General features: G+C 34.1%; 2 protein-coding genes across 10 annotated transcripts in view; both read right to left on the bottom strand.

Annotated features, from left to right (window-relative positions):
- LOC130806114 (50S ribosomal protein L23, chloroplastic-like) overlaps nucleotides 1–2035 on the bottom strand; it is a 39627-nt gene extending 37592 nt beyond the window's left edge. The window contains exon 1 of one of the 3 annotated variants that reach the window (XM_057671048.1): nucleotides 1726–2035. In XM_057671048.1, coding sequence (XP_057527031.1) covers nucleotides 1726–1921 — 196 coding nt within the window. In that variant the 5' untranslated portion in view covers nucleotides 1922–2035. The remainder of the gene's footprint in view (nucleotides 1–1725) is intronic. The other 2 variants (XM_057671049.1, XM_057671047.1) reach the window with 2 other exon arrangements.
- An 895-nt stretch (nucleotides 2036–2930) lies between these two features.
- Nucleotides 2931–11554, bottom strand: LOC130806115 (uncharacterized). 7 transcript variants are annotated; one of them, XM_057671056.1, is made up of 10 exons: nucleotides 11127–11543; nucleotides 10579–10617; nucleotides 10194–10492; nucleotides 9714–9813; nucleotides 6788–6844; nucleotides 6459–6582; nucleotides 5051–5133; nucleotides 4555–4625; nucleotides 4369–4465; nucleotides 2931–3607 (listed from the first exon to the last, which is right to left on the bottom strand). In XM_057671056.1, exons 3-10 carry the CDS (start codon nucleotides 10424–10426, stop codon nucleotides 3560–3562), a joined length of 813 nt encoding a protein of 270 aa, XP_057527039.1. In that variant the 5' UTR covers nucleotides 10427–10492; nucleotides 10579–10617; nucleotides 11127–11543; the 3' UTR covers nucleotides 2931–3559. The 7 variants fall into 7 exon arrangements, with proteins under 7 accessions (XP_057527039.1, XP_057527035.1, XP_057527033.1 ...); XM_057671052.1 differs by lacking the exon at nucleotides 10579–10617 and having other exon boundaries at nucleotides 10194–10531; nucleotides 11127–11554; XM_057671050.1 differs by having other exon boundaries at nucleotides 10194–10617; nucleotides 11127–11554.

The following is an 11554-nucleotide window of genomic DNA, read 5'->3' on the forward strand; positions in this document are numbered from 1 at the left end:
GCCTAAGACAACTCTAAATGGCACCAATAAGGCCACAACATAAGCTCAAAGAGCCCCTTGATACGTCTTGGTAGACACACCTTATTGTATGTGAGTAATTTGGCTAAAATAAAGAGGTTTTTATCATCCCAAATATCGTGCTAGAACCTATTAGAGAGTGTGGAAAAAGTTTTCAACAATTCTGAGTTGAAGCCTAAGGTAGATTTTAATTATCCCATTTCAAAGGGTAAATCACGCTTTAAAGGAGTTCTAAAGTTTTATTGTAAATGTGAAAAAGCAATATAGGTATCTTCAATGGGGCACAATGAGCCCTAAACAAATATAAATGGCACCAAGAAGGACACATAATGAGCTCAAAGATCCCTTTTATATTTTTTTGTGGACACGAATTATTTTATATATGAGCAATTTGACTAGAGTAAGGAGGGAGTTTATCACCCCAATTATCCTAATAAGATCTATAAAGAGTACGGGATAAGTTTTGGAGAAAACTGAGACAGGCCCGAGATTGATCCAAAATGCCTCCTTTATGAGGCTATAATTCACGCTTCTTGGTGTTATGAAAAGTTTTTATGGCAATGTGAGAATGTAACATAGGAATGCTCGTTAGGTTACCACGTGCCTAAGGCAACTCTAAATGGCACCAATAAGGCCACAACATAAGCTCAAAGAGCCCCTTGATACGTCTTGGTAGACACACCTTATTGTATGTGAGTAATTTGGCTAAAATAAAGAGGTTTTTATCATCCCAAATATAGTGCTAGAACCTATTAGAGAGTGTGGAAAAAGTTTTCCACAATTCTGAGTTAAAGCCTAAGGTAGATTCTAATTATCCCATTTCAAAGGGTAAATCATGCTTTAAAGGAGTTCTAAGGTTTTAATGTAAATGTGAAAAAGCAATATAGGTATCTTCAATGGGGCACAATGAGCCTTAAACAAATATAAATGGCACCAAGAAGGACACATAATGAGCTCAAAGATCCCTTTTATATTTTTTTGTGGACATGCATTATTTTATATATGAGCAATTTGACTAGAGTAAGGAGGGAGTTTATCACCCCAATTATCCTAATAAGATCTATAAAGAGTACGGGAAAAGTTTTGGAGAATTCTGAGACAGGCCCGAGATTGATCCAAAATGCCTCCTTTATAAGGCTATAATTCACGCTTTTTGGTGTTATGAAAAGTTTTTATGGCAATGTGAGAATGTAACATCAAAATGCTCGTTAGGTTACCACGTGCCTAAGACAACTCTAAATGGCACCAATAAGGCCACATAACAAGCTCGAAGAACCCTGTTGTAAGTCTTGGTATACACACTTTTGTATATGCGAGTAATTTGGCTAAAATAAGGAGGTTTTATCATCCTCTATATCACGATAGAACCTATAAGAAAAGTGTGGTGAAAATATTCAACAATTTAGGTAGGTTCTAATTTTCCAATTTCAAAGGATATAACTCACGTTTACAAGGAGTTTTAGATAGTTTCGATGTCATTGTGAAAAAGCAATATAGGAATCCTTAAAACTTCATTTATTCACTCTTCAAAATAGATTAACCATAAAGACAACACCATTATAAATTAAAATCAATCAAGTAAAACTGAACAATTCATACAAAAATAAGCTTCATAATCTTCCTAATATCAAATGAAATTACCAATTAGCAAATGCGAAAAAAACCCAACAACTAAATCATAAAACTCACAGTTTTCAAGGTACATACCATGAAAATTGAAACTATTCTGGGCATAAATAGCAGATGAAGCATGAAACTGAGTTGGGTAAAGAATGTTTGGTCTTTTGAAGGAAAACCCAGAAATTTGGGTTCTTTTAATGGGAATTTTGAAATTAAAAGAAGTAATTGAGACATTTGAAGAATGGTTAGTGAGTGAATGGAGGTTTGGTGCAATGGTAGCCATAGCTTTCTTCAATTCAAGGACACTTGACTGCGAGTGAGCGCAGGAGATGAGTGTAAGAAGAAATCGGATAAGCCCCTTCTTTTTAAAATTTTGCTAAGTGATGCTTTAATGAGCCCAATTTAATGGCATTTTTAGTTTTTTTATTTTTTATTTCAAAAGACGGTATTAAGTTATAAAATTAGTGTTTGGTTGGTTAAAGTGATTAATAGAGAAATGAACAAATTAAATAGGTCTATTTAACCATTTCATGGTGAGACTGTCTCACACTAGACAAGTGATTTTTATTTTGGCTTTCTGACTGTGGATTTTTGGTTGGTCAATTGCAAAAAGATATTTTAATTAATGACTTTTCAATCAATCAAATAAAAATTTTACTTTTAAATTAAAATAAAAAAAATTCTTAGTTTTTTTTATTGGCTTTCGTGGAATGAAAATAATTCTTTAAAAAATAATTTCTAAATTAGAATCAATATATAATAATTAGCATTAGTTATACATAACAAATACTTCATTTGCATTGTGATTGTACTTTTCTTATATCAATAACTAAAGAAACATTGTTATTTGCTACTCAATTGTTTTTTTTTTCCATAATTGTTTTGAGGAACTATAATCCTTGAACTTGTAATTTAATAACTAATTTAGAGCTCCAATTTTTTAAACTAAGTATCATTTAACCTAACTTATTTTGATTGATATAATCATTATATATTTAGCACTGTAATTTTTAAAATCGTCAAATCTATATTAAGTTGATCATTTAATATAATTATTTAAAATTCGTTGTTGAGTGTAATCATATTTTCTAAGGGAGGAATAAATGTTTATTCAAGTCATCGAGTAGTTGAATTAGGTGTTTTGAGTTAGTTGAAAATCAAGTGATGTGTCCTTATTAATTTCCACATAATTGCAAATGCATTTATAAAGTCAGGTTTAAGTCGAGTTCGATTATAAGTTTTTGTTAAACATGTGTAGCAAGGAAATATTGCATCATCACAAACATAAAAAATAGAGTTCCAAACCCAACTAAAAAAGGGTAGCTTCCAATTCCATGCAAAATAGATACATTTTGAGCCAACTCAAAGTGGGAAATTAGGTTACAATGTAGCAAAAGATCAGTATAGCTTCTACAACAATGCCTTGTTTGGCTAACACTACACAGATACAGCAATTAGTTCTACTCTCCAACCATCATACACAATCATTTCAAACAAAGAAGCAAAAAGGATAAATACTCCAACAAAAGCTACAGAAACATACTCGACGACACCTAGGAGGCTGGCGGCTGGTGGCTGGCCTATTCGAGGGTAAGAACAGGGTTAAAACCATGCTTGTTATTTTTGTCTTTACGTCTTAATGTTGAACGACATCATTCTGTACAGAGTTTAGCTCCAAATCGAGAGATAGAACGGACTGATAGATGCTTCGAGGGTGTAATCAGCAACCTCTGTTATATTTTGTGTGATTAAACGGACTCCACGTACACTTGATGTAAACTAGAAGGTTCCAAAATTGTGTTCTTTAGTCGTACACCCGATATATGCAACTGAATTGTACACAACCGTTAAAAGGTCCTAACTAAATTTACAGCAGAAGGTTCTGTAGTCGTAGTTCACTCTTGATGATGATAGCCCTGTATCAACATCTTGATTCCAGCTTAGGTTGCAATTCATTATGCGTCGTTATCTACTGGAAAGCAAATAAGACAAGTATGTAAGTTCCCGGTAATTGTACAACCAGCCCGTCTTTTATGAGACCATCTCACCGTAAGACGGGTTCATAAAAGGCCCATTAGTAAAAAAAAAACATTAAAAAAAACAATGAAAACTGAACTCCCACTTGTACAGGAAGCAGTTTTTTCTTAAAATAGTTTGGGCTAACCCAATTGAAGTCGTCTCATGGTGAGACGACCTCCATAAAAAATTAATGTATGTACAACACATCAAGAGCAAAGAAAATCGAAAGAGATTGATGTTAAAATGGCAACGTTTTTCGAGACTTTTGTAGAGATAGTACGGGCAAACAAACAAAACAGTAAGAACCCATAAGCATAGTTGTTTCCGTATAATACTATACTAAGTAAATTAGATCATAAACGCTAACTCGCCAAGCAATTACAAGTTTACGACATCTTAAGAGTCCAAATTAAAGAGATTTGCACATCACGAGCAAGAGGCAATGGATGTTAAAAGTTGAAGCAATGGTGAGTGACAAGATGTAATCAGAAAAAGAGTGACGGGTGAAGAGAAAGGCACCCGAAAAAGATGGAGGTTGAAGGATGAATGTATTAGGCATCGAAGGGGAGTGGGGTCACAAAGAAAAAATAGTCATTCAGATAACGAGCACTTACTTTCTTTGTGAGTGATGTATGAAGGGGGTCCCAAAGCAATTCGATATATGATGTGAAATTTACAAAAAAAAAATGATGTAAAAATATGAGAAATTACCGAATTTGTACGTGGCAAAACAATATCTACAAGGTTTTGATCAATGGATATTGGAAGCTCTTGCATCTGGCCAAGTTTTTCGGAAAGCTCTCTCATGCTGCAGTGATATAAAGATTGTAATGAAAACATAGAAAGAAACACGGCAAGTTTGTATTCTAATAACTGATGGGAATACATTTTACATACTCATTTATGATGGCATGAACATTATTAATGTTCTCTCTTGCATGACGAAAGAGGTCGATGTTATTCTGCAACTGAACAAATAAATTTATTAGTAATTATACCGGTCAAGTTGCATACATTCGAGTATTCGATCCCTCCAAACATCATCCTGGCGGGAGCCACTTGACATGTTGCTGATTATCAACCATCCTTGACATCATACCTAGTATATCCCGCTCATAGAAGCTATGACCAGGGTTTGAGGAGGGTTAGACGGCGGTGGGCCATACCCTTATCAAAAGAGATAAAAAGGTTGCGGCCAATGAACAGCAATTGACACCAAATTTTAAGGCAAAGAAATTAGGAGAAATCGATAACAATATAAGATGGAGCCATGGGGGGTGCGCTTGAGTACTTCCAAAGCAAAATATTGAGATATCAACAAAAACTCTTCACGGATGTGTTCAATATGTAGTTCAAAAAAGAAAGGCCCCACATTCAGGAAGAAGAAGCTCACCTTTAGCAATGAAAGGTTACTATTAATAAGATTAAAGGCTTGGACATTCTGCTCTAAAAGCTGCTTTGCTTTGCTAGTCAACACTGAACAATGAAAAATACAAGCACAAGGTTCAATATCAAAAAACAGAAACTGAAACGTGCATCATTGTTACAACTTACAACATAAACAAAAAAGACTGCATGCTCAACCAACTGAATAGATGAACTTCACAGACACAACAACACAATGATCGTAGTCATGGAATTGTCTAAACCACTCAGTCAAATCGATTTCAAGCATTAACATTTTCGATTCCAAAAGAGGAACGCTCATTGATGGTACGTCAATTGGCTTGTGGAAAATAAAGAATTTACTAGGAAATCCAACTTCACTTTTCGTCTCAACTCCCAAGTCCATAATAAAATTTACATATTTCTGCACAAGTTTAATCCTAAATATCTTTAAATACATATGATTAAAAAGTCTAAAAAGTTAAAATTATGAAAATATGCATCAAGCCGAATCAAATAAGAGTTCACTTGAATATATTTTACACCATACACAAACAACTACATCCAAAACAAGATCAATTGATGAAACCAGAGGAAGTATTTAACCAGAAAAACAAGTGTATATAAATATACCTATGGAATCTGCATTTCCAACAATTCTTTGCAACATCGACATGATTTTTATTTGTTTAAAAGTTGCTGATGATGTTTACTACTAAGGGTCAATCGAAAACAACCTCTTTGTTATCACTAACAAGGGTAAGGTTGCGCACATACGATCTCTCAAAGCCCACCAAGGTGGGAGCCGCTTAATGGCATTGGGGAAATAGAATGTTAAATGTTAAAAACGTCATTTTTATAAGAGTTGAATAAGATAGTCAAACTGTTTCCTATCACACACACCATATAAGCCAAGACATTATTGTTACTCACTTAAGCTGTGGTGAGACAGAGCTACATTGCACAAAATATGAATTACCCAATGTCACTACATAGTCCACAACTAGATGGGATTAGGAGGCTTGAAAGTACGCAATAGCACCCTTGATTGCAGACTACAAAAACTATTGATCTACATGAAATTAGGAGATATGTTAGATTTGTATTAATCAATACTCCTTACTTCCCTTCTTAAACAACCACCTTTATCCCAAGGACATCCCAAGAATTTCAGCCACCATAGATACCAAAAGCAATACTATATGATAAACTAAAACCCGCAATGATAACGTTGTTGGAAAAGTTATGTACATACATAATTCAACACAAAAGGATAGGCAAATTTTCTTCCACATTAGTCAATTATCTGAGGGCGAACGAAGATGAAAAAATAGGTTAGTCTAACATAAACGAAGATTAAATTTCATTTGTACAAGGCACAAACATTGGCCATAAAAAGCTGAAAAAAAAAAGACCTTGGCATTTAACACGCTGGTTCTGGTCCATTTGGTTCGATTGATGAGAATATGGTGTCATGTTCATGCTAGGTATTGAAGCCGAAGGCATATTAGTCTTTGAAGAAGATTCCACAAACTTATCCTGGAAAAGTTTCATGATTAGTGTACAGTTTATCCGTAGCAAATACAAGACAAACTAGCAAGCAGAGACAACATGTTTTATGAAAAGTCCGCATAAATTTCGTGTATGTTTGTCTCCTATAATATAATAATCTATCATAAAAATAATCTTTCAAATTAAACATAAAGGAAATGCATACAACTAAAATCTACTCTGGAAACCATACCTTTCTGTAATTTCCCTTCCTTCCCAAGTGACATTCCTCTTGTTTTCTCCGCTTCCTCTGTGGAAGAATACAATCATAAATGTAAGAATCAAATAAAAGCAATGTTTTGATAAACAAACTTCAATTGTTTCTAAACACTAGAATTCAAAAATACTATAGCTACAAGGCTCAATAAATGAGTTTCCATCAGAGAAATAAACAATAGAGATTGATCTAACTACTTAAAAGTCTAAAATAATGGAATAAAAGACATGAGCTTGCCACCTTCACTTTAAGATCTTTGTCAATCACAACCTTAAAGCATGAATGAGCTTTCCGATTTCTCACTATTTACATGTATTGGTATCTAAATAACTAAATATTGTCATAAAAGTCAAAATGATAGTCACCCTAGCTTTGGGATTTGTGCAAAAAAAAACATCTTTCCTAAAATGTAAGTAATGGTAAATAACTACTACAAAGGTTCTCTCAACAAATCCATACCATTCTTAAATCTTAATTATAATATGGTCGATCAATGTGACTTATTCTAAATGAATGAAGTTGTAAGCAAATCCACAAAGGGTCCCCCTCAAAAGAACATAGAGAAGAGAACTGGTTGAAAAAATAAATGACTTAAAAAAGAAGAAATGGAGCAAAAAGATACAAAAACCCAGTAAACATTGACAAGGAAACATATATAACAAATATAAGATTTAGAGAAGAAACCAGTAAACAACTAGAGTAGAAGAGTGCAAAACCCTGCTTACTTGGGTTGACTCAAAAAAGCTAAGGACTCTAACCACCTATCAAGGGCTACCATTTCAATCATTTGCTAGATGAGCGAATTGTTATCTACTCCACGCTGCCTAAATCTTTTTAAGTGGATATCTTCTTCCAAAGTCCCGCCTCTACACGAATGTTCAAACTTCAATGCATGTTCGATGATTGACCCAAGATAGGTAGTGTCACATCCTACGCATTCATCTAAATTATACATAATTTTAAACCCTAGCACCCTGAATTATCTTTTCAAAATAAAAAACGAACCCTAGCATCTCTATCACAATATGCTAACATGAGACTAAAGGAAAGATATGAGGAGCAACTAGATGCTTCAGCTTAAAGTATATAGAATATGCAACTTCCTCACAAAGAAAATGGCTCAACTTTGTCTTTATCTACAATCCTGTAGGGAGCTTCAGTTACAAGAAAAATTAATAATGAATGGGCCGTAGGTGAAAGTGTGCCATATATGAAACATTATGGAAGTTTTAGAATGGTCTGTTTAACAACGACTTTGTTTTATGCCTTCCAATTTAAAATATGAAAAGCCTGGTCTAGTTGTACATCTCCAAATTCAAATAGAATTTTTTTCCCAAATTTACAAAGCCTTAAAACCACAGATGGGAAAATTGGATCATAAAACAAAATTGACAGATTTCAATCTCTCAAAGGCATAGTCATGAGACATCATATACAACAATTAAAGGATATGAGTTGCTTCACTAACTAACCGAGAAACTGACAGCCTCAATGGCATAAGCTAAAGTACTTATGTTCATACATCATACCAAGGAAAAAACAACAATAACCAAGACTCTCTTTGACCCAAGTCTCCAAAAGACTGAAACCAGTAACCATACAATTTACGGGGGAATCGGAAAGAGAAGATAAAAGAGCCTAAATTTTCTACACGATTCATCATTGTGATTGAATTCCTTCCTTCTTACCTTGAAAGTCTGATACTAGAGTGATTCAGTGATCACATGAATTGGTTGTACTACATTTTACATCCAAATGGACTTTCTATCTTATGACAAAAAGCATTATAACAGCCTCATTCCTACAAGTATGTAACACGCTTATCCTTCAATCGCAGAAAATAGTCTAATCTACAAATATCCATATCCACCCATAACAGTGGATTACCTTAATTGTGGATCCCTTCAATAATTGCCCCAATTCTTCTCACTTAGGGCAAGGGATATCTCTGATATGATCTTCTGCATCTGACAAGGCCCTATGAAGTTTTGCATCAATAATTACAACAAGCATCATAATGGACCACCACCAAGAAAAGGAAAAATTAGAACAAACTAAGGCAATAGAACACTTAATCTGCAACACACTCAGAAGAGCAAAGAGTGAAGCCCTTCCCTAGTGTTCGGAACAAGAAGGTATCAGAAATTTTCTAATCATCTGTGAGTCATTTTCAGACACGAGTTTTGCCCGAAAAAATTCTTAGGAGACAACTTCAGATATTTAGTGGCAGTTAAGTAGTAGAAAAATACTATAAATGTAGTTGAAAGATCTAGCAGTGGTTTTAAAAAAGCATTTACGGCAGCCGACAACACGAATGAAAGCTCTTCCCCAACCTCACTAAGACCTCGAGAAGGTGTTTAATTTCCTAATAAATGTCGTCTCCAACGTCAAAACTTGAAGGTCACATGTGAGTTGAGACATGTCACTCACGTGCAAGTGTGACTTAATATTCATGGTAAACATCAGGTAAAGGTCCACTCAAAAAAGGAATTGGCAAAATTAAGCACATGCACGTGAATAGGCAATGAGCATAGTGTTTTTGAAAGAAGGGTAAAAGTTGCTACTGCAATAAGCAAATTTTTTCCTTTGATTTATGGAAACTTCTCATCTTTACTATTTTCAAAATAATATAATCAGTTACTATCAACCATAGATGATATGAGGCTTTCGCTGTTATAATCAAAAGAAATAAAAACAAATATGATATTGTTTGAAATTTCTTTGGGGATTATTAGATTAGAAAGCACTAAACAGTATGAAAACCTATACCATACTTCTATTAAAACTGAAAAAAATCAACTATCAATGCCTAAAACACAAGAAGCTAACAAATTTATCATGACAACTCAATAAAGCCAGGGGAGATTGAATGGTAGAACAAGAAAAAGAATGGACAGCTCACCGTCATCCACCGACATCTAAGAGCAACATCACGTACAGTTTTGTCCCGCAAAAGAGCGGCAATCTTGATATACTTCATGATACTAGGTTCATCCTTATACCTGAGGTTAGCATAAAACTGTCAATTTCAGATGTTTTTAAATCCATCTATCAATCAATAGTTTTCCTAATTGTACTTAATACCAAGGTATTCGAGGATATAAGATTCCATTAACCGGTGCACAGCAAACAGAAATTATCAGAAGCCAACATAAATGTCGAAATCATTAACATGGTATCAACATGATAACCTAATCATTTAAAACAGTTAGATATTCTTCCATTATTAAGTAAAGTTGGGAATTACTACTTTCCGACATTTCTAACATTAATACGAGTTTTTGACACAAAATCAATACTTAGAATTGTAAACCACAAACACATTCAATGCCAAACTTAAAAGCTCAACCACTAGAAGTAATCTCGAGAACAGAATACTAACTTGATAAGTGCTTCCTCCAATTTGAACTGTTCTTCCTCGGTCCATTCCACAGCAAGACCCGCGTCATGTTTCAACCCAGGAACCGAATCCAAAAGCAGGGAACCAGATGAATTCCCACCTTGTGTTGTGCTAGGACTGCTACTACCAATGATGCTAGAATTATCACAAAACATTAGATTCCCACTACCACCATTCATCCCATAATAATTACCAATCGGGATCATCTCAGACATGCTATTCACAGCCCCCGACTGAAACGATATAGCATGCCGGTGCAAACCGGAGCTCAGAGAATCTTCCTGGTGAAAACTGGTATTAGACTCAGCTGCCATCTCAACCTTCACTCAACAAATTTGGAAAGTACAACACCAAAAAAGAACCTTACTTTATGTTGTCACATAATCACATTGCGTGAAAACTACACCTAGTAAACAGAGACATCTCAATTAAAGCTAGGAACAAAAAATACTCAAAAAAGTGCAAACTAACTTCAGCCAAAGATTAATAACCTCACAGTACCATGGAATCTAAGATAGTAAAGTCAAAAAGATGATTAAACCCAAATATAAGACAATAAAATTGAATAACATAATCTAATTTCAATCCAAAAAAAATTGTAAATTGCCAAAGATATCAAACATAAGACCATAAATTTAAAAACATAATCTAAATTATATCCTAAAAGACTAATTTTCCAAAGAAATCAAATATATGAACATAAAAGTAGAACAACCCACAAAAAATTGAGTAAAAAAAGATCAAAAGGTTCAAAAACCAGTAAAAATTCAGCTCTAAACAACTTCAAATCCAAAACCCAGAAAAACCCAGAAGCAGAAAATCATCAAAAACATCTCAAAAGATACAAATCAAACAAACAACAATGAAAATCAAAATAAATGGGAAATTAGAGAGGAAGAGAAAAAGAAAAGATACCTTTAGAAAAAGGGGGCAAAAAGAAGAACTTCTGGTAATAGAATCCCTAATTGGGGATTCTTATGGCTTGTAGTTTATCAATTAACACCCAGAAAATACCCACAAATTTTAAAAAATACCCACAACCCAATAAAATACCCACAATTTTTTTAAAAAAAATTCAAACTTTAAGTTGCTATCTGAAAGTATTTTCTCACACAAACTTTATTGTGAAGAAAGAAGGTATGTTGAGTATCCTCCAATGGGGGGAGGAGAAGAAAAGGGAACAAAAAGGTGGGTGGATGAAGAGAGAGAAAGAGAGAGTGAATGTATGAGTTGGTGTGAGAGAAAGAAGGAAGAGATTTGTTGTATAAAAATGTAAAATTTCAGGTTTTGTAGTGAGTGTTGCAGATCTTGGAATTCAGAAACAGTGAGAATCCCAATAAGGT

Source organism: Amaranthus tricolor, chromosome 2, assembly GCF_026212465.1.
Source record: "Amaranthus tricolor cultivar Red isolate AtriRed21 chromosome 2, ASM2621246v1, whole genome shotgun sequence".
NCBI lineage: Eukaryota > Viridiplantae > Streptophyta > Magnoliopsida > Caryophyllales > Amaranthaceae > Amaranthus > Amaranthus tricolor.